General features: G+C 39.6%; 1 protein-coding gene across 1 annotated transcript in view; it reads left to right on the plus strand.

Annotated features, from left to right (window-relative positions):
- Nucleotides 1–22,009, plus strand: part of abcc3 (ATP-binding cassette, sub-family C (CFTR/MRP), member 3) — a 68,506-nt gene that overhangs the window by 13,300 nt on the left and 33,197 nt on the right. The window contains exons 2-8 of the mRNA XM_073489075.1: nucleotides 5,532–5,708; nucleotides 6,818–6,943; nucleotides 12,205–12,342; nucleotides 14,311–14,436; nucleotides 14,721–14,782; nucleotides 17,080–17,211; nucleotides 19,437–19,688. Of these exons, the coding sequence (XP_073345176.1) occupies nucleotides 5,532–5,708; nucleotides 6,818–6,943; nucleotides 12,205–12,342; nucleotides 14,311–14,436; nucleotides 14,721–14,782; nucleotides 17,080–17,211; nucleotides 19,437–19,688 (1,013 nt within the window). The remainder of the gene's footprint in view (nucleotides 1–5,531; nucleotides 5,709–6,817; nucleotides 6,944–12,204; nucleotides 12,343–14,310; nucleotides 14,437–14,720; nucleotides 14,783–17,079; nucleotides 17,212–19,436; nucleotides 19,689–22,009) is intronic.

Here is a 22,009-nt window from a genome sequence, read left to right on the forward strand (position 1 = left end):
CCCTATTAGTTTATTAAGGTGGCTGGTATCTATGAGTGAGTACAAGAGGGGACTGTTGGACCTTGGCAGAGGCATGTGCTCTCCTGAGTGCCACTCGAGTTTCCATTATGGGTTGATCTGCCAGATACAGTATTTCCTTGATTTGTTGTTCACTCAAAATCAGATATTGGTCAAAAATGCCCATCAAAGTACAGTTAAATATACCTTGTTTAACTGTACATCTTGTTTTATATAGCCAAGAGTCAAAAACACAAGAATACTGAAGGTACTAAAATGTAAAACCAAAAAAAGCAACAAGTTCTCACATTTGGGAACCCGGAGCCATCAAACATTTGGCTTTTGTGCTTGTAAAATGATAATCAATAACAAAAAAAACTAAATGTTATAACTATCTCGTCTGTTTATCCACACAAAAGCTGAAATGTAATAATTATGATGATGATGATGATGATGATGATGATTCATGATGATGATGTGAAAGATTATTTTTTGGCACCAGCGTTTCCTAATTCATCACTGAGTTTCCGTGTTAAGTCCTTCTTAAGTTTTTAGTAACTGCTAGCTCAGGGGTATTCAATTTAAATTCAAAGAGGTCCACTTGGAGAATAATTCCAAGGTCCAGAACGTCAAAATGTCAAACTTGTATTATGATTCGCTGCCATATACAGTATGTTAAAGCAGCCAAGTAGTTCAATCAGGAGAGACTGAACTGAGTGAACATGAAGATTTATCGCCATGTGTACTAAAGAGAATGAGAAAATCTTTGGCGATTAGACTCCATCGTGATGAAGTAATATTTTGGGGAGGTGATGAAGCTGTGTGTAGAATAGAAAACCCCCTGATGGAGTCTAGACACTGGTGGTTGTGATGGAGGAAGAAGGATCCTGGAGATCTGACAACAGCGGGAGTTGATTCTGGTGAGTAGAACCGAGCCACTGGATGAAGAGCTGGAGGAGGAGGGTCGTACGAATGCCTCAAATGACAGCTGACAGCAGAGAGGTGAGCAGTTTTAAGTTTGACAGCAGAAACTTGATTGGCTGATAGTATTCTTGACAGAATCTGGTTGGTTAAATGGAGGAGAGAGAGTACATGAAGAAACGCCTATGACCGGTGAATTAGAGGGAGCAGGGGGAGAGGTGAATGAAAAGATAGTCTTCCTGATTGAACTTGCGCTGAGCTTAATTTGTATCAATTTCTGTATGTAGTCAACAACTGACTGTATGAAATAAAGTACAATCATGTATTTTAGAAATTTTGTAGGTTTCCCATTGAACTGAAGTGTTTTTAAATAAGTACTTGATTAATAAATGTTCTGTACTCATTTTAGGTAAAATAATGGCTGCATTTTAAAATACAATACATAGCAGAGAGCTTTTGTTAAAAATGTTCCCTTTTAAAAAATAAATAAAAGGTGCCTTTTGTATACAAAAAGTATTTTGTATCCCTGAAGATATGTAAACAAAATTAAACATCTGCATGCATTGCATAGTAAACATCACATGTTGGTAGATGTACAGGACATGAGGTGTGTGCTTGCTGTCTTTAGTTTCAACATTTCTTTTTTTTTTTTTTTTTTTACACATTTTTGGCCAGGAAGACAAGCTTGTCTACTATCTCTGGCTTGAGACATGCCCCGTTGCGGCTTTCTTCGCACATACCTGGGGTCGAAAGTTTTCAGCATGTGGATGAACCCCGGCTTTTCCACTGTATATATGGGCACCATATCTGTAGCGATATGCAACGTGACTGCATCCGTAAAAGCTGTCCACCGGGCCCCTTTCTTGTCATATGGGATACAATGATAATGATTCTGCTCATGTTGGCTGCTTTTTAGCGGGTGTTTGTGGGCTGCCGCGGTCTTGTGCATCTCGTAGTGAACAACATTTGTCCAGATCTGCTGCATGCTACTGTTTGAAATGCTGAAATAAACTGGTTGTACCGCTGCCTTTAGTTGCAACAGCCTTTAAACAACCTTTGCAGCGGACCGTGGTTTGTTCGAGGTATGACGCCACAAAACCAAACTACTGACGAGACTGTACCTTTTTGGGAACAAACTCTTTGCATGCTGCCATGTTGTTGTGTTTGTCTCTCTTTTAAAAATCTTCCTAAACCACAAACTCGTATTAATCGATTTTACCAATTAATCGCCCAGCCCTAAGCTGAACCAACAGTCGGTGCAGCTGTTATGTTTTTGCCATCATGATGTTGCCAAGCAAAAAAATAACCCCTCATACAACCTCCCCATTAAAAAACAGAATTTGTTTTATGAAGACTTTAATTTTCAAACAGATTGAACAGATGATTTATAACGTGTTAAAGCTGCCGCCGTCATTTTAACTTCCTGTCTGTTAGCATCGCTTCATGTTTACTGCACAGACATGAGAGTGGAACTGATATTCTCAGTAAACTCTCCATAAGTCAATTTCCCTAAATGTCAAACTGTTCCTTTAAAATAAAAACTAAAGCCTTCCACTATTAAATGAATTACAGCACTATTTTAGAGACATCATTATTTGTCCATCAGTGAGATGCATCATTATCACAATGAAAGTCTCTCTTCTTTATCACTTTGTTAGCAGTTGCATCAGATGCTAGTGATGTGCAATATTGTCACTTTTTCCATTTATACTTTTCCACTTCTTTTAAATGGCATCTGTTCATTTAGACACTCTAGACTAGCTAAAATGGAAAAGAAAGCAGACTGAATTACATAATGTTTACGTCTGATCTAAAGTGTTAAGTAAACTTTCTGTTGAATTATCATGGGAAAAGACGTGAAATTCAAAGTTCACAAAAGAAGTCAGAAACTTTTCTCTCGTGATCTTTTAAATTGCTGCTGTTAAAAAAACAGTAATGAAACCATCAGTTCAACACTGCACAAGTGTTAAGGGCTCATGAGCCAAAATGTTAAGAACTTCTGAGGTAGAGTGGGACATTTTACAGCTACCCTTCAGACCTCACTACACACACACCAACACACACACACACACTAGCATGAGCAATTACCTGTCACCTCCTTACCACCACACCACTTTCACACACACTTAGCCATACACACATGCTTCAGCAGATGGGTGTGGCGATTTATGGAGAGTGGCTAGAGGCGGGCAGCTGTGTTTATCTTGGTTCCATCTGCGGGTGGGCGTTCGACAGTGTTTGTTCAGGGGAGCACGATAACAGTTGTGTCAGGGCTGCATCTTGCTACGATCCATATTTACTTTACCTTTCTTCTGCGGATGTCCGCTGGATCACTCGTTTATTGTTCTTCAGCAGCAGAATAAATGAGTCATACTGTTTTCATACTTTGTCATGGAAAAGTTTAACCTTGATATATTAACACATGTGAAGCTTGTCTCACAGACTTCTCTTAACCTTAAGCAGCCTATGACCGTGTTTTCAGGTTCTGTGCACAAGTGACAGAAGTGACCTAGATTTATAAAAGTATATGAATTAGGGAACACAAAAGTATATATATATATTGGAATGACCATGACCACAGTGCTGACAACTTGAAGGGTCTTTTCAATCAATTTACAATAAAATCTACAGTGCCTATAAAATGTATTCACCACCTTGGATGTTTTCCCCTTATATTACTGCTATAAATGGAATCATGGTATATAATTTGGCTTTTTTGACAAAAAATGTAATTCTTTAATGTCAAAGTGAAAACAGATTTCTACAAAGCAGTGTCAGTTAATTAAAAGTATATCATATAAAATAAGTGACTGCATAAATATTCACCCCCTTTAAAGTAATTGACCTAATTCAACAGAGGACCAGCCAATTGGTGCTCATAGTCTCATAAGTATTAGTATTGGTGAAATGGAGAGAGCAGTGAATGTCTCTCAAGTGATTGTAGTATAAAGACACCTGTGTCTGAAGGTCCACTTACTGGTCAGTCAGTATTCCTAGCTACAATTACACCATGTACGAAAAAAAGAACACTCTGTTCAGTTAAATCAATCATTAAGAAATGGAAGAAATATGGCATATGTGTAAATGTTTAAAAATTCAGTCTGCAAGATAACTACGACATGGGAGAAGATTTATTTCCCAGCAAGACAATGATCCGGAGCATACAGCGAAAGCTACACAGAAATGGTTTAAAGAAAATAAGGTGAATGTTCGTAATGCGTTACCCGTATTATTTTCTTTTTCTTCCAGTTTTTTACACTGCAAATTAGCACACAAACAACTTGGACTGTTAAGGTCACGTCATTCCCTTGACACGTTTGTGTGATCTTGTAGTGTGTGACCCCCTGTCGCTGATCAGTCACGTAGTGTGAAAACCACATCGACTGTACAGGACAGCGATCTGACGACTTTGAAAGTTGTGTAGTGTGTTCAAGCCTCATTATAAACTAATCATTGGCTTCCACAGAACCCCTTTAAACAGAAAAACACAACCGTTTACCGTCTGAATTCATGTTTCTCTCTTTCACCAAACTAAGATTAGCTTACTTGCCTTGTTTTTTTCATCTTAAAATACACTTTGTCCAAATTTGACAAAAGAAAAAAACACTTACCAAAACTTTCTTGGTTAGTTTTTCCACAAAGACAGTATCTGTATGCTCCACGACCACTGGACAAAGTGTGAAAATGTTGGAGGGGACTGTGTTGAAAAAGAAATGTGCTAGGTTTTCTGAAATTGATGGCTTCTACCTTATAGGCTAGACACACTGGATGCGTGTGCAACGCTGCTGCTTGGCGTTCCCTCTCGCTTTTCATTTTAGCGTCCATGTTAAAAGGTTAGACTGTTCACACTGGATGCGCTGAGACATGCTTCTCGAGGCTGCTGCGTCGCGTGATCTAGAGATTCAGAGTCTTGCCTATTTCTAGAAAATAAATTAGGCCTGTCCCGTTCGTTGTTTGCAAACCAAATAACGTGCGAACCAGCTACTCCCTCTGGCCGACCAACCACTGCTCACTAGAGGGTGAACACGTCACTAACTGTATGCTGCTTGGGATTTTTTCCATGAAAGCTGCCACCGACACCCAGTGTACATCTTTGCTATTACAGCAAATGCAAGGCCTTTCATCAGTGGGCCATAGGCTCAGTCATCATTGTGTTACCTCATTCGGCAATAGATTGTGACTTAACAGATATTTATTTACATGTAAATGTTTGAGATTATTACTTTAACTTGCTTCATGTAGGTTGCTTGTAGAAGTCATACTCTTGGAATTTGAGGTTATTATGTTCTTGCTCTGAGGCTGTCAGCCAACTTTCTAAATGTGAACAACTGGCTTTCATATCATCTTTCCCAGCCCTAACCACAGATACAAATATTAACACAGTGTTTACAGATTTCTGTTTAAGGAAAACATCTGGTTGAATGAAGTTATGGTGGTGTGTTTGTGTGGGTGGTGGAGGTGTGGTGATGCATATGTGCACTGTCTGAAGTGTGTGTAGTTGTGATCTCTGCTGGTCAGTGGGATGGTTCAAATTGCACCTTTTGGGGTTGTTATTAAGAGATACAGGACTTAAAGCTAAAGTGCTGTTCTCCATGTGTTGTGTGTCTCTGCAGGTAGCCAATCAAACACTCCACACAGATCGGCCGGACCTGCCAGATTGTTTCCAGCTCTCTGTACTGTCATGGCTGCCATGCATCTACCTTTGGGTTGTGTGCCCCATCTATCTCTTCTATCTCAAGAGGAACAACAGAGGCTACATCATGATGTCTATCATGAACAGATTCAAAACGGTGAGAGGGGACGTTGTTATTGTAATTTTAATCATAGGGTACACAAAAGCAAGGTTACACTGATGCATCTGGTGGTATCGGTCACTCAGCAATGTCCACTTCTGAGAACAGTTGGTCAATCAGTACTTTACTGATTGTCTCAAAAACAATTAGTTACACTTAAAAGTTAATAAGATTAAGCTTTTTTTGGACATATTTGTGGAAACAGCATCAAGCTTTTGGCCTCTAGTGAGGCAGTGGTCTGATGTTCAAGTGCCGATCTTGCTAAGAAAAACTTGATTTCCATGGTACACTTCTGACTGAAGCACATCATAGCCCCGTGGTCTACAAACATACAACACATTTTCCCTCCTTTTTTTAAAAAAGCCGACAGTGTTGGTTGTATACTGATTTAAGACATCTGTTCCTGCATAACATTTAACATTTAGAAAAACACATCATGCTGTTAAGTTGTTTGCATCCAGAAAGTGGAAATGTCTAATCTGTGCTAATTAGCCTAAGTTAGTAAACCTTGTTTCTTAATGCTAACACCATGGATGTATTAAGGCCAACTGTACACCATATTCAAAATAGCGCCCCTTCAATTTCTGTCAAAGTTGCCCAGAACATCATTGGTACACATCAACCAAGCATCAGTAATAAATAAAGTGAGTGAGAATGTCAGGCTACCTGGTAAGTTTTGGAAATATGTCTCGGCACTGCACAACATAGCTCTTATCGGTTCAAACTCCATTCAGAGAACAAGCATTTTAAAAGTTGTTTGCTTGTCGTCTGGCCGACAGACCTGACGAAGCATGAATTCATATAATTGAACATGTATTCAATAATTTTGTTAATGACACTTTACGTCAAATAAGTATACACCAACGATACATTTAATTAATTGTTTGCAAAAAAGGAAAATAATAACGATTTTGACTTGAAATACAAATGGTTATACTACACCGATGAATGAGCGCAGGGCTGGACAGAAACACCCTACCACCCTCTAATGTTTGGATGAGTTATCAGCCAGCTCATGATCTCTTTTACTTAAATGTATTTTTGCAGTAAGTAGTGTAATGAATGTTTTTTCACCGTTGCTCCTTTCTCTATCTGTCTGCTCTCAGGTGTTTGGCTTGTTGTTATGGATTGTGTGTTGGACAGATCTCTTTTACACATTCCATGAGTTGCGGCATGGTCAGACCCAGCCGCCCATCTACTTTGTCACCCCGCTGGTTCTCGGCATGACCATGGTGAGTATATGTCCATCCAAAAGCAGTTGCACAAGAATTCAAATTGTGAGAAGAAGCCTCCTTTGGGAGACTACACAGCCAAATGTGTCGTCAGCAAGGGTTCTGAGAAGAGGGAAAACAGATCTTATCAGAGCTATGAAATATTAAATCAGCCTCAAGTGTGAATACAAAAACATGAAATTAGCATTTATCTTATCCTGTTGGCATGAGAAGCAGGTAATTATCAGTATAAACTAAAAAAAACACATCATGCATCCCTTTTTCAAACATTTTTTTTAATAAGTCATGACTTGGAAGAGAGCCTCACAGAGCCCACACTGTTGAAACCTGTAAACTTAGGACAGAATCGCTCATTTGACACATATAGACAGACTGCTCTCATTGGTTTAGTATTTTTTCCACAAAAATACAACTTTATCTCAGTTTATTGCTTCTAAATGTGGACCTAATACTCTTGTAAATCTTCATCCACTACTACTAATGCATTGAGAAAACAGCTTGTGGCGCTAATTCTCCATTTGGTACCATCAAACCATTGCAGAATATGAGCGCACAAATTAGATGACACCAGTTAAACCTTAGATGAATAAAGATGATGTGGAAAACATGATGGAAACATTTCTGTTTGTTTCATGTCAGAGCGCTCACCGATTGTTATTGGCCAATATTTGTTGTAAAATGTTCGATTGGTGGTCTCTAAAAAGCCAGATCAGAAGAGCCGATCAGTTAAAAAGATGAGACAGTTTCTCTATGCGCCGCTATTACGCCATAGCGTGCTGTAGGGCTTGAGACAAACTGTGACGCATCGTCCCCCCAGACACCAAATGTACTGACTAGGAATAGACAATCCCAAATGACAAATTGAACTGACTATTTCTGACTATGGGGACTTGTATGCTGCTGCCATAGTTACATCTCTCTCCACTGAGCTGTTTCAGTACTAGTTAAAATGACTGGCTGGCTTCTCAGAATGAGACATAACGTTGTGAGAAATGTTCCCCAGTACATACGTTGTGCTGGTGAAATCCAGCACTGCTAATCTGTATGTGCGTGTGTGGGTGAATGTGACAAGTGTTGTAAAGTGCTTTGAGCGGTCTGTAGACTGGAAAAGCGCTATTGAAATGCAAGTCCATTTACCATTCCATTTATAATCTGTATTGAAATCGACAAGAGGGGAGCTAGTTAGCTGTTAACAGCCGGGGAGCAGCAGAGTCCTGTGGTAAAGCAAACAGCTAACGGAGCTTAGCACACAGTTAGACTGAAAGTATCTTTTCAGAGGAACATGAAGCATCAAACAACTGCAGTTTAACACATCAAGTTTACACTGAAAAAATGTACTGAAGTACTTTAGCTGAGTACAGTTTTGAGGTAAAAGTACTTTCAGTTTGAAGTAACAGACACTTAACATCAGTGTACATTTTATTAATCTTCTGTTAGAGATGAAAATAATCCAGTATAAGCAGGGAACAGGTGGTGGAGTAGTGGCTTCAGGTGACAGAGACCTTTGTACAAAGACGAAGACAACTTAGACTGAGACAGAATTTTTCCAGAATTCTGAGTTAATAAATTTGGTGTCCTATTTACTTTTTAGTAATACACTTCTTACAGTTCACAGATAACATTTCATATTGTTTAAATCTTTTTCTTCAAAACTATCAAAATAAATGTCATTATTTCCTCAACATTCTAGCACGCTCCAAAAATCCTGATCCTGATTGGTACAAATGAGGAAATGTTCATATGCTAAAAAAATATTCAGATTTATCAAACCTGGCATTTGATCAACAATGCGCAGTTTCCTTTTATAAATCCCAAATCATCTTGTAAATTTGTGCACAGCCCCTTATCCCGCCCTCTTCATTCCCACATTTAAACATAAATGGCCAATGCAAAGTGCCTTAGGAATGTTAATGCATGGAAATGAGCCGCTGATCAATGGTTCTTTGCAGTGACTCATGGCCACAACTGAGAGGAAAACTTAATTTTAGTTCTTTCATTCACGTTGTCCTCTAGCCGTGTTAGGACAGTGAAAGTCTGTGCATCCATCATGCAGCATTACATGAGTGTTACCAGAGTAGCCTATTTACAAGTTTACACTGATCAGACCGACTGCTTCACACCTGCCAACATGATCATGACAATCAGTCGTATCCCCCACCCTGGGATGTCATTTGAAAATGGCCTGCATCATGATTAGGACTCACAATGGGGATAAAAAGTGTATTGTGTGAGCGAGCAGTCTCTGACTTAATTTCACAATATATACAATCCAGATGTGCAGGTGGTGAACATACCAGGTGAGGTAACTGGAGAAGGCAGAGTGCATGTAAGGCAGCCACCATGCTGTCTCCATTGCGCTCTAATGGAAACTGACATGGTATAACAACATGATGATAATTTCATCAGTGAAGTTGATATGTACGCATCCTGTGTCTCTAAGGCATTAAAATCTGAAAGTATGCAGTGAACTCACTATCTGTGCATCCAGGGGATGCACCATATTTTATGCAACAAGACCAATCCACACAGAATTTTAACAATCAAGTTACAGACTTGGTATTGGTGAACAAACTAACTGGGCCACTGTCAACAGTAAGTTCTGATCGATTCTATATTGTCTAATGATGGTGATGCTGAATGATAATGCTTTGCTAGTCAGAAGACATGCTTGTGTTATGATGTGATAGGGCTGTGACCTGACTTAGGATTTTAATCAGTCGAATCAGATTTTGCTGTTCAAAAAAAAAAAAAATTGTGATGGTGTGACAGCCCTGAATAAATATCTAGCAGACTTTGATTTGAGATTTGGCTTTGCTTATAGCTTTTACAATTGAAAGGTGCTTATGGAATAAATGTGGCTCAGGAAAAATAACACTGCTGGTTTGAATATTTATTATAACCTGGATCTATGAAAAACGTTTCATATTAAGTAGAATTAAATGTGCGAGAAGCGTCATTTTTCAGACTGGCTTCAATTCACAACCTCACCATCTGTATCACCAGTTCCCCCCTGCCTCCAAAATGTGCTTACGCATGGGTTAAAGGTGCACACATTTTCCTGTCAAATTAGTTTTTTATAGATCAGAACTATGTGAGGGAAGTGATGTGAGGCGTACATTTCAGGCCTCATTTTGTGCATATGCACTGTTTATGAATTAGACCCTTGATGATTGTCAACATTTTGTGTCTTCAGTGTAGCAGAAGCTTCACTGGATTTTTAAGTCACATACTTAATGTACTTAATTATTTATCTACCTTTTTCACCTCAGCAAAGATCAAAGGATGAATCCTCTGACTGTTCATCTTATGCCACCATCAGGCCGAAATCTTCAGATTTCTAATATAACCAAAAATCTGCAAAACTATGACCATGGTCCAACATTAGCACCCACCACTCACCAAATGTTGGTTGAGTTGCTTAAATAGGTCTAGTTCACCACAAAACCCTCATCACTACAACACGTATGTTGATGACCACATTTTGATTAACATCGACTCTGCCCTCTGTTGGCAGCATACAACATATGACCCTCAATAATTGTTTTGCCAATGTTTCAATTATCTAACTAACTCAGTGTTTTTGCTTTATCTGCTTTGCTAACATTTATCTGTAAGTAATCTTCAGTGTTCACACGACTCTGCTGTTAAGAATGCAGGAGAATGCAATAGTAGCATTTCATAACAGGGACAGCAAACACAATGCGTGCCTTTCAGTATCTATTTTGCTAATCTAGCCATGTTAGAGATGACTAAAGCAACTCAAAAACCCTTTATACTGTAGCAAGAAGAGCTTTTCTGTGACTGTGGCAATGTGCTGGTACTTCTCTCACACACTGGGAGAGACTGGCTGCCCCCCACAAATCCACCCACAAGGCCACCTTTCTGAGGGGACGGGGCAGTTAGGCTGTGGGTGTGCTAACCTAACTTGTTACAAAACACAGTAACTATATTTATTCATATACTGTAATAACTGTGTTATGGGTTTTAAATCCGCTGCCATCTAGCAAAGGATACAGATGTAAAAAAGAAAATCTGCTGCCATACCCCCAGACTATGGGGCAGCTTCTTTCATCAGGCTCCGAGACTCTTTTTGTTTCTTTTATGTAGGATAAAGGGACTTAAACTATTTTGTAACCCTGCCTTTGTAAAATAACAAATAAATGAACCTTTAACCTTTTTAATTCCATACAGTTATTGATAGATACTTATCGCCATAGCAGATTGTCTGTTTTAGCTGCTAGTGTACAAAGAAGTCAACATGCAGGAAATGATGCATTACGTGCAACATCAGATTAAACCGCAAATCTGAAATCTTTAATCTCTTATCTCTTACTTCCTTTGTACATTGCATTTAGAGGAAAACTGTTGTCTGCACAATCACAAGTTGAGCGTATACAGTCTGCATTCCTTCTTGTTTGACTCACTTTTACAGTGTGAACACACTACATACTCAAAACCTGTACTAGTAGCAACATAGAAAAAGCAAGACTGAAATCATTCAGATAGAGCACCATAGCTCTTCTGAGCTCAGACTGTGGTTTACCTCACATGCCCTCAGTGATTCTGTCTTAGCCAATCTAAAGCCCCTTTCACAAATGAATTCCAGACCACATTCAGAGAATCAAATCAGGATATTGTCCATATTTGCTTGTTCACATATGCAGCACACAACAGGAGATTGTCCGATTGATTGGACGTATCCGCATTATCAAAGAAAGAGTGGAAAGTAATATACAGGCACGCAGAAACAGCTACACACTGTGCATGAAGATCCCAACGTAGAATGAAAGCCGCAGCATTTTGGATCTGTGTCCAGCAGCAGTGTGAATGGGCTGTATGGAAGCTTGAGAGACCAAGAAGGGACATATTCTGGGCAGATGTGCTATAGAACTTTGACCATGAGGAGTTTAAATGCCATTTTCACATGTCCCGGTGTACATTTCAGTATATGTCACAGCTGATTAAACCAGCACTAACTCTGAAGATCACACGTTGTCTATACGCCCACTCACTCTCTGTGAATTAATTCCAGACAATTGTCTGCTCTATTCACACATATGGCTCACCTAGGCTTAGGACTAAGGAGCTGGCAGGGTGAAGTCTGGGGAAAATAATGCAGACATTTGTGTCCATACATACAGTTCCTCTGGATAAATCCAGAGTTAGTGCATGTGTGAAAGGTGCTAAACTCAGTCTCTCCCTCCAACCCCCCCTCACCCTTTTCCTCTCTCCATGTAATATTCCCCTCCCTCCTCTCTCAGCTGTTGGCCACATTTCTGATCCAGTTTGAGAGGTTACGCGGGGTTCAGTCATCAGGGGTCCTCTTCATCTTCTGGTTCCTGTCTGTGCTGTGTTCCATCGTGCCTTTTCGCTCCAAGATCCTACAGGCCTCCAAAGAGGTGAGAACATGCATTAGCCCTCATATTCCTTTCTACATGTCTGTCATCACTTCTCTGTCTGGTACCCTTTCATCTTTCTCGGGTCATTATCCCCAGTCTTCTCGTCTTGATACCTTTTTGTACTTCATACAATCTTTGCAATCTCTTGACATTGAAGAATACTTTGTTAGTCAACTCTGCTTCCCTACCTCACTTTCTTGTTGTCTCAGCTTGGCGAGCTTACAGTGAGTGGATGTTTTGAAGGGGTCAGCCTAGTACACCACTAAGCAGAATGGGTATAGTAGGCCTGTTGTTCCAACTGTATCTCACCTCTAGTGCTGCAGAGGTGCAGCACACTGCAAACAAACCCTGCAGGCAACAAGATAAGCCAGTGTATGGTGTAAGGGTGGTGCAAGATACAATGACAAGACAATTTGAAAAAACTTGAAGGAAAATGTAAAATATGTATTAGAAGCAGCCACATTGCACAAATTATCAAGGGAACAATCATTGATAAATACCGCTGACCCAGGTGACTACTTGGCTAGGTGCTGAGAATTTTGGCTTCCAAGGGTGTATAGCTGTAATCTACTGGAATTACAAGACTCCTAAATAGATAAGTCCGCTTTTCTTTTGGGAGCAAAGTGATTAGTGACCTATTAAACATTTCTACTACAAAGGCTGGAATGTGTTGTTTTCAAGCAAAACAAAGTTACCTTAAAGCAGCTATAATATATATTTTTTACATGACTACTTGTGCATAAAGGGCTTACTTATAGTGATGACACGCACAGAGAATTATCACTTGACTACAGAGATGTGTAGCACCTTTTGAGCCCTAGAGCTTGAAAACCCTGATGATGCGCCGGGAGTCCCATTGTTGATCTTCCCTGAGGGGCCTCCCGGATTTAAGTTTTTATTTTTTGCATGTATGAGCGTAGCAAATGACAAATTTAACCGAGTGCAGACCATCACAGAGTGCGTCTTCTCACGCAGTTATCATAGTAGTCCCTTTCTCCGCAGCGCTGTTCCAGCACTGGTTACAATCACTGGCTGGCTACCGAGCACGAGACGTATGAACAATAGTAGAATTAAAATTCTGAAAGGACCTACTAACTACCAGGCACAGTCACTATCAACAGGGGAGACATCATATTTTTTCCCCTGATTTTGGGACCATTTACATTTAGTACTGGACGTGTTAAAATCGCTATTTGGGATGATGGTGAGAAAAGTAAGTCTGGAGCCCCCACCCAGCCTGCAGCTACTGTTTTATGTCACGCTTGCTGCTCTTATCAGTGTTGTTTCCAACCACAGCAGGCTGTTGTTTTCAGTGAATAAGCTCAAGCTGTGGATTTCAAAATGGACTCTGAACTCAACTCAGTTCCCCAGAATTCTTCAGTCTTCACACCTAGGTGCATAGACTGCCCATAGACCTAATTCTGAGCCACTATTGGGCAGAGTGACAGACCCCCCCCACTGACCAGGTTATCAAAACTCCTGCTCTTTTTTTTTGTTCTCTCTCTTCTCCCACTGGGCTGCCGTGCCCCCAGCTTTCTCTTCTCCCACTGGGTGGCCTGGCCCCCAGCTCCTCTCATAGACCCTCCTGGGCTCAACAGCTGCTGGGAGCTGCCAACAGCAGTTCCAGCAGGCCCACAGAACTTATCCCCACAGCAGCGACGCAAGGTCCTGCTAGTACCCGAGCTCAGTTAGCACCAGCAGCTTTGACACAACGCTTGTGCACAATACTAGCCTGTAGTTTCTATCGGAATACATACACACAAGTATTTTAGTACTTCTAACCATGTCATCCTTGCTGAACCACCATATGAGCTGGCAGTTTCACGGCTGCAGTCTCTTACTTTTGTAAACTAGAACTATTTGTTTCCTGCATGTAAACACATTGCTCGACTGTGGATACTTGCAACTTTATGTCTGAACTGACCTCTTTGTTTGTGTATATGTGTGTATCCTTCTTTTACATTGCAGAGTGCGGTGACAGACAAGCTTAGATTCACCACGTTCTACTTCTACTTCGCCTTGGTGGTCTGTGAGCTGATCCTCTGCTGCTTCAATGAGAAACCTCCTCTCTTCTCCAATGTTGTCACAGACCCTGTGAGTCGTACACTGCTGCTACAGTGTAGTGCAGAATCCATGGAGTGTGTGTGTGTGTTTATGCTATACAGTATATCTTATGCTCCCTGCTGACATTGTATGTTCAGTGTTCTGAGCAGTTTTAAGTCTCAGTGTGTGTTCTGGGGCTGCTTCGTGCTGGTTCAAGCAAGTCACACACTCACTCAGAGAGCACGGTCGTTATTGGCTGCTCACAGAAGTATGTCCTCCTTATCCTTGTATAACCTCTCTGTCCTATTTTCTGCACATTTTCAATATCTTTTCAGAATCCCTGCCCTGAAACCACAGCAGGTTTTCTCTCCACCATAACGTTTTGGTGGTTCACGAGGTGGGCTCACACTGCACCCAACATCCACAGACACACACTTTGTTGTATGTGTGGTGATTTGCTTTTAATCACGGTGAATAGTAATCGTTCTTTTGTTGTGGTGCTTTTAAACTGTTCTGTATTAATAAGCAAGTTAAAAAAAATAGCCAGTTGGCTCCTGTTAGCTAGAACAAAAACAATGCCAAAGTAATTCTGAAATAACCAACTAGAGGCTGCTGCTGTAATAAATAAAGCACTCAGACACGTATAACATTGTCTTTCATTTAGCTTCACAAGGCTGCACATGCTACTTACATAGCGACTAATTTGCTAAACTAGGTCGGTGGCTAGGTGGATTATTCTTTATTGCTAGCTGCTCTTTCTCTGGGGAACAGCTTTAGAATGAAAAGGCTGTCAAAGTAACTTTAACTTTACCAACTGACTGCTACCAATACGGCTGGCGCTTCACCTTGATACTCAATTATGCGCCAAGCTCACAACCAAGCCTGAGTAGTTGTTAAGCTAAATAAAAGGAGATCTGTGTTGGTTAATTAAAAGTTATTTTTGGCATTGTTGTTGCTCTGGCTAAAGGAGCTAACTGGTTTAATTTGGTAATTTGGTAGTTGTTTAGCCTGTTGGGAGGTAGAAGGCCTTGTGATTGGCTAAAAGGTGAGGGAACAGTGACTGGTGCACTGGTTCAGCATCATGCACCTACTTGCACTTGTGTTACCGGGTTAGGGTTAGGGTTAGGGTTAGATATGACAAAGTATGCACTGCAGAGTATTATTCCCCAACAAAAAATAGCCCAGTCTTAACTGGTTATCTGTGTAATCCTAATATATATTACGTTTGGGTGCCACTGGAGTCTACACACCTCTAGCATGGACATAAAATGGACATGAAATGAAATTATCATCAGAGAAAATGCCATTATAAAATGAAAACAGGATTTTGAAAACTGGCTTTTTGAAATAAAAACTTATATGATTAATAATAATATCTTAGTTTTATATAGCACCTTTCAAGCAACCCAAGGATGCCTTACATAGGCGAGGGGAAATAAGGATGTATACAAGCATGTATATGATTATTTTATAATGTCTTTTTAATTTATTTAATATTCAACACTTTTGCGCTCCCTACAGTATTCGCTATTATAAATCACATAATTGCAGTTTGGAATACTGAAGAGGTTATGTAACATTTTACACTATAAAGATAAAGAATAAATGTGAAATTCTGCCTTTATACCTGTATTGTAAACAAATGAGAGCATGTTTGAGATAATTGTTGGCCTCAGTCTCACACCACCTGTTCTATTATTTCCATTTTTGCTATTTCTATGCCTCTGCGATAGCCAGAGCCTGAGGCATTATGTTTTCAGGTTGTTGGGACGTCTGTCCCATTTTCTTAACTTGATATCTCAGAAACACCCTGAGGGAATTTTTTCAAATTAGGCACAAATGTCACCTTGGACTCAAGAATGAACTGATTAGATTTTGGTGGTTAATGGTCAAAGGTCAAGGTCACTGTGAGCTCACAAACCCCAATTTTGGCCATGAATCAATAATTCACATGATATTTATAACAACGTTTTGAACAAAATTGTTCGTTTTCAACAAAAAACAACCACTGTGACATCATAATCAGTGTCAGTGCTTGTTAATGGAATATACTTTACAACATGTTTTTCATTTTATTCTGCTTATTTGTTGGACTAATTTAACTTTTTGTTTCATTTTGTTTTTGTTTCATTTCACATGTCTGGAATAAAATTTTCATTCATTTATTCATAATGTTCTGCAGAAATGTTCTGGCCATTATTAAAGGCAATAACTCAGGAACAGTCACTTGATTGTTGTGCGGAGGCATACATCCACGAAGCAGTAATTCTAGTTGATTCCCACAAGAAACAGGATATTATTCTTTTTCTGATGGAAGAAGCGCTTCTTCTTTCTCTTTTCTTCTGTAAGCCAATCTCCCCTCATGCTGGAAAAAACATCAACCAAATTTCCGGTGTAATCCAATCCAATTGTACATAATGATGATTAGCAAATCCAGGAAACTCAATTAAGTGTCTTCGTGGAGGGCATTCCTTCTGAGTTGTCTCTTAGATAAGAAGGATTTTAGTTTTAGAATAATATTTTGTCCAGAGATGAAACACACAAAAGGGGACATAACACACCTTACAATAATGATAACAGGTGGAGGCTGACAACCATTTAACTAATGTGTCATTTGTTTACATTAATTACCCTTGTTAGTGTTGAATTGCTAAATGTACCAAACTGAATCAAACTGCTGTTATTCTCTCTCAGTATGGCCATTAAAGGCTACAAAATGCCCCTGGAAGCAAAAGATCTTTGGTCCATGAATCCACGTGACAGCTCTAAGGTGATGGTGCCGAACCTCCTCAAAGAGTGGGAGAAGGAGCAGTCCAAAGCCAAGAGGTATGTTGATTAAAGAAGAGGTGAGAGGAATGGACAAATAGGCAATGTATTGTTAAATTCTGAAATAAACAGTACAGGCTGTGTCCTCATGAAATGGCTTTACTTGGAGTCACGGTCTATCATTATAGTTTATAATTACAAAGTTTAATTTTTCACAAAGGATCAATAATTTCTGACAATTGGATTTGTCGGGGACTGCTTTCACCTATCGAGTAATAAACATTTAGTACGTTAGTGAGTATTTCTAGCGGTGTAACAGTATGGCTTTCTAATATGTTTTTAAATTAGTTTTTGGACAAAAATGAAGCTCTTTGGCACAGAGGAATAGGATGTCAGACTTTGGATACATACACAATACTTGTTAGTACAGTAGGATCAATTAATTGCTGGCAGGAAATCCGGTTTCTTCAGCTGAATTTAAGCTGTGTTAACCAGGTTACTCATTTAAATGATGTTTAGATGACTGGTTAATGGAGAAATCGGACACTAATCAGGTTACTTGAGTGCATATAAACCAACTGAATGAGACTTGTGGTCTCAAATAACTGTAAGCTAATTCTAATTCCCAGAGTGAACTGTTTACTCTGAATCACACACATCTATAATATATATAAAGAAAAATCAAGTCCAAATGTTGTCACACTCAGTGGCCCCACCTTCTACTTCCTTGTCACAATAGAGAAGGAAGGGAATGTTGTCTTTGAAGGCAGAGCTATATATGTGTGTGTGAGTGTGTGTGTGTGTGTGTGTGTGTGTGTGTGTGTATAGACTTATGTTCTCCCTTTCCTGTAAAAGCAAAGCCATGAGCATGCTTTTGTAACCTCAGCAGCAGGAATGCTGCCTGTGTAGCATTGTTGCTCTTATGTATTCTGTACAATTGTGGGGTAGTTTGTTTTGTTTCTTACTGTTAGAGCCTTGAAGGATTAAATCCACCCCCACTGTTCTGCACAATGTGCTGCAGAATAATTACTTTTCTCATGTCTGCGATATTGCATTCCACTGTTCAAGTATGAGTGCGATGAATGTAGTTTCTTGGTCACTGAGAACAGGACTTCAGCTCCTCGTTGTGCTACCCCAGTGAACAACCACACTCGACAATCCTGGTGAACTCTGGCCTCCAGGCTGCTTCCTCTCCCTGTGCTGTGGTTTCATTGTGCTTTCTCACTGAAAGCAACATGTAAAATGATATGGGAAAGCATGTTTAGGCCTTTTCACTTCATCTGGAAACCAGTTTGGCGTTAAGCCGAATGTCATCACAGTTGTTGAATTGTTGGTGTAGTCGCTTGTTCACTGCTGGAATCCAACTCTCGCACTTGAAGTTGGTATTAGAATTGATTTTGTTTGCATTCCTTTTACTGAACACTCGGAGCATTTTTGTTGCATTATTATTTTTGTGCCCAGAGCTCGTGCACTGACTTCAGACTAACATTTCGGCTCAAATAAGGGTATTAAATGGGGCATTAGCTCAATTGGTAGTGCATGTGGCAAAATTGACATTCATTTGAGGTCATATATCCAAACAACTGGTGAATGTACGTCCAATAATCACTTTGAATCACTTTTAGCTCTGGCTTGGTCTGCACAAACACCTGCAAATATTTGGCTTTTTAGCTACTGCCTACAAGCTTGTTGCTAACTTTGTCCATCTGCTGTTTTGTGGTGGGCAGGTAGCATACAGGGGTTTTATTATAGCTATTTCTGTGAAAACAATTGCCTGCTAAAAATGACACTGATGAGTGCAGTGAGACAGAATCAAAACAGCAAAGTTGTGGCCCATTGAACCAAAACAATGAGCCAAAAGTGGCTTAAAAGTTCTGAGCTGAGTAGAACTGCAAAGTTGGTTGATTATTTTCATTTATCACTACGAGTGACCCTCTTCACATACATTTAGTGATTTGAGCCATAGTTAATATAAAAATGTTGATTTAAGCAGCTTTACAGTAAATTGTTATGAAATTGGGGCCCTGATTATTGGCGTTAATAGCATCACAACTCTGGTATAGCTTAGTCTAAGCCTACTTTTAGCTTGTAATGTAATATATTTCTAAATTAGTAGTCTTTTTTAAAGCAAAATATGAATTTGTCCAACTAAGAAATATTTAATAAAATTATGGTCTGTTGTCTTACTTACTTACTTATGATGAAAGTTCCCTACCCTTACATTACTGTTATTCTCTCTGTGTCTTTTCTATCCCATCCAACCTCCCAAATTCCAAATTGTCCAGTGAACAGAATCTGTCCAGCCAGGCTGTGTACTCCAAGCCCCCACCAAAGACCACCAACCACATTGTTGGAGAAGGAGGAGGTGAAAGCAGCCCAGAAGAAGTAGAGGTCCTACTGTCCAATCAGAAAGCTGCTCCTCACCAGCCGTCTTTCCTACGAGCCCTCATCAAAGCCTTTGGGCCTTACTTTTTGATTGGCTCGGCCTACAAGGTCCTGCAGGATGTCATCACCTTTGTCAACCCTCAGCTGCTCAGGTAAAAATACAGGTGACATGTTACTGCTGCCTGCTTTTTTTTGCTACGCCACATTTGCAAGTTTCCAACACCAACAAACTCTCATTGTTATTACTGTTCCCAAATACTATTTTCAGGAATTCTTTTTGCATGTTGTATTTGAGTTTTGCATGTTGGTTTACTTGATCCAAGTATGACGGACATCTTTATTTAAAATGCATACTGTCCTTGTTCAGGATGCAAAGTCATTATGTAAATAGGGTATGTTTCCTTTCAGCTTCTATTAAAAGATTGAACTGAGCGATAGCAGGTCCCTTTATATAGATAAGGTATCAGAGATGGCTGACCACATCGTTTTCCTGTATGTTTTTTTTTCAGTCATGTGGTTGGATAAGGCTAGTTAGTACTGAGTTGTTGTGTCACTGCCACATGAAAAAAACCATCAGGTTTAGCATAAGAATATTTTAATTTTAAATTCTCTGATATTATAGCCGTCAGATTCTTTCACAGAACTTGTACATGCTGAAAGCTCTGACCATTGTAGTACTACTGCTGCTCTATTCAAAAACGAGTTCATGATTTGCTGTATATTTGATTAATTTGAGTCATTTAAAAATAATTATGTCTAATCTGACACAACAAAGAAAAACAAAGAAAAGAAAGTAAAGTTTTAGGCCTCTGCAATAACAGTAGTACGGTCAGTGCTGAAAGAAGTCACTTAATATAAATAAATAGTGTGGGGTTGGGGGTCACTTCTTAGATGTAGGGATTTAAATGTATTTTACATATCCAGATCCAGATATAATAGTGTCCTCATTGTTTGCAGTGAAGATGATCCATTTGTTACACTATGTCAACTAAAAAGCTTAAACAAAGTGCAACAGAAAAGCAAAGTTCAAATCAAACGAGAAACAAAAAACCAAAATCAGAAACATACCAAACGGGAGGCACGAGGAAACACTGGGAGGCAACACAGGGGAAGACGGACCAAGACAGAGTAACATCTAACAACACGGAACGAACTGACAAACACATGAGGGAGAACAAAGACTATATACACAGACACACTAACGAGGGGATCAGTTACAGGTGGAGTGAGGAGGGAAGAGGAACAGGCGAGGGAACGAGTGGAAAAACACACAGGAGGAACTGAAAAGCAAGAAGTGACACATGAGGGCATAGTATCAAAATAAAAGATATACAAGAACAAGAGACTGACTCATGACACCATTTATCCCATTTTCTGAAGAAGATCTCTCCTTTATTGGTCAGAAAGTTGTCAGTTATTCCATCACATAGCCATCCCTTGCGATGACCATCCATTGTTTAAGATCGTCTGAGAGATACTTCCACGTCCAGTTGCCTATGATATAGCACTTAGAATTACCATGACCTGGATGACTAAGAACCTTCATCAACATCTCATAGCGATACTTGAATCTTTTTGATTCTTTCCCACAGCCATTTGACACTTGGTTAAAAATAATTTGATCAAAACCATTTTGATGGTACATTGTCTTGTAATACCCAGGGTAGGATCACAGTGTTAAACCCATGTTTACTTCAAGTTACAAGTTTTCAAGACATAACATTGTTATGACATACTTAGTTTTGTTTGTGTTAGCACCTACATTACATCTGACAAATTATTACAGACGTGGGATTCGTATTTATGACAGTGGTGTTGCACTCAGAAACTGTGGGGGGCGCCAAATCACACAAAATGCCAATTTCTACATAATGTTGTACATTATGTACATTATGAACATCTGAGAAACTCAGGAGGATCTTTAATAAACATCATATCTCGGTTCACTTTAAACCTACCAACACACTGAGGCAGAAACTTGACCCTCCTAAAGACTAAACACCCAGACATAAACAGAGTAATGTAGTTTATGCTGTTCAATGCGGCCAGGACTGCACAGATTTGTACATTGGGGAGACAAAACAACCTCTCCATAAACAAATGGCACAACACAGGAGGGTCAACTCCTCAGGTCAAGACTCTGCTGTCCACTTACATCTGAAGGAGAAAAAACATTCCTTTGAGGACAACAATGTAAACATGTTGTCCAGAGAAGACAGATGGTTTGAAAGAGGAGTAAAAGAATCCATCTTTGTCAAACTGGAACGACCGTCTTTGAACAGAGGAGGTGGCCTAAGACATTATTTATCACCAACCTACAATGCTGTACTGAGTTCTAAAAGTAAAAGTGTTACTTGTAAATTGATGAGATATATATTTGCACACAGTAATCACAAAAAATTACAAAACTTACAACCAATTACTCTCCAAGGCACAACAGAGTAGCCTTTGTGAAGTACATGTGGCAGCAATG

Source organism: Pagrus major, chromosome 20 (assembly GCF_040436345.1).
Source record: "Pagrus major chromosome 20, Pma_NU_1.0".
NCBI lineage: Eukaryota > Metazoa > Chordata > Actinopteri > Spariformes > Sparidae > Pagrus > Pagrus major.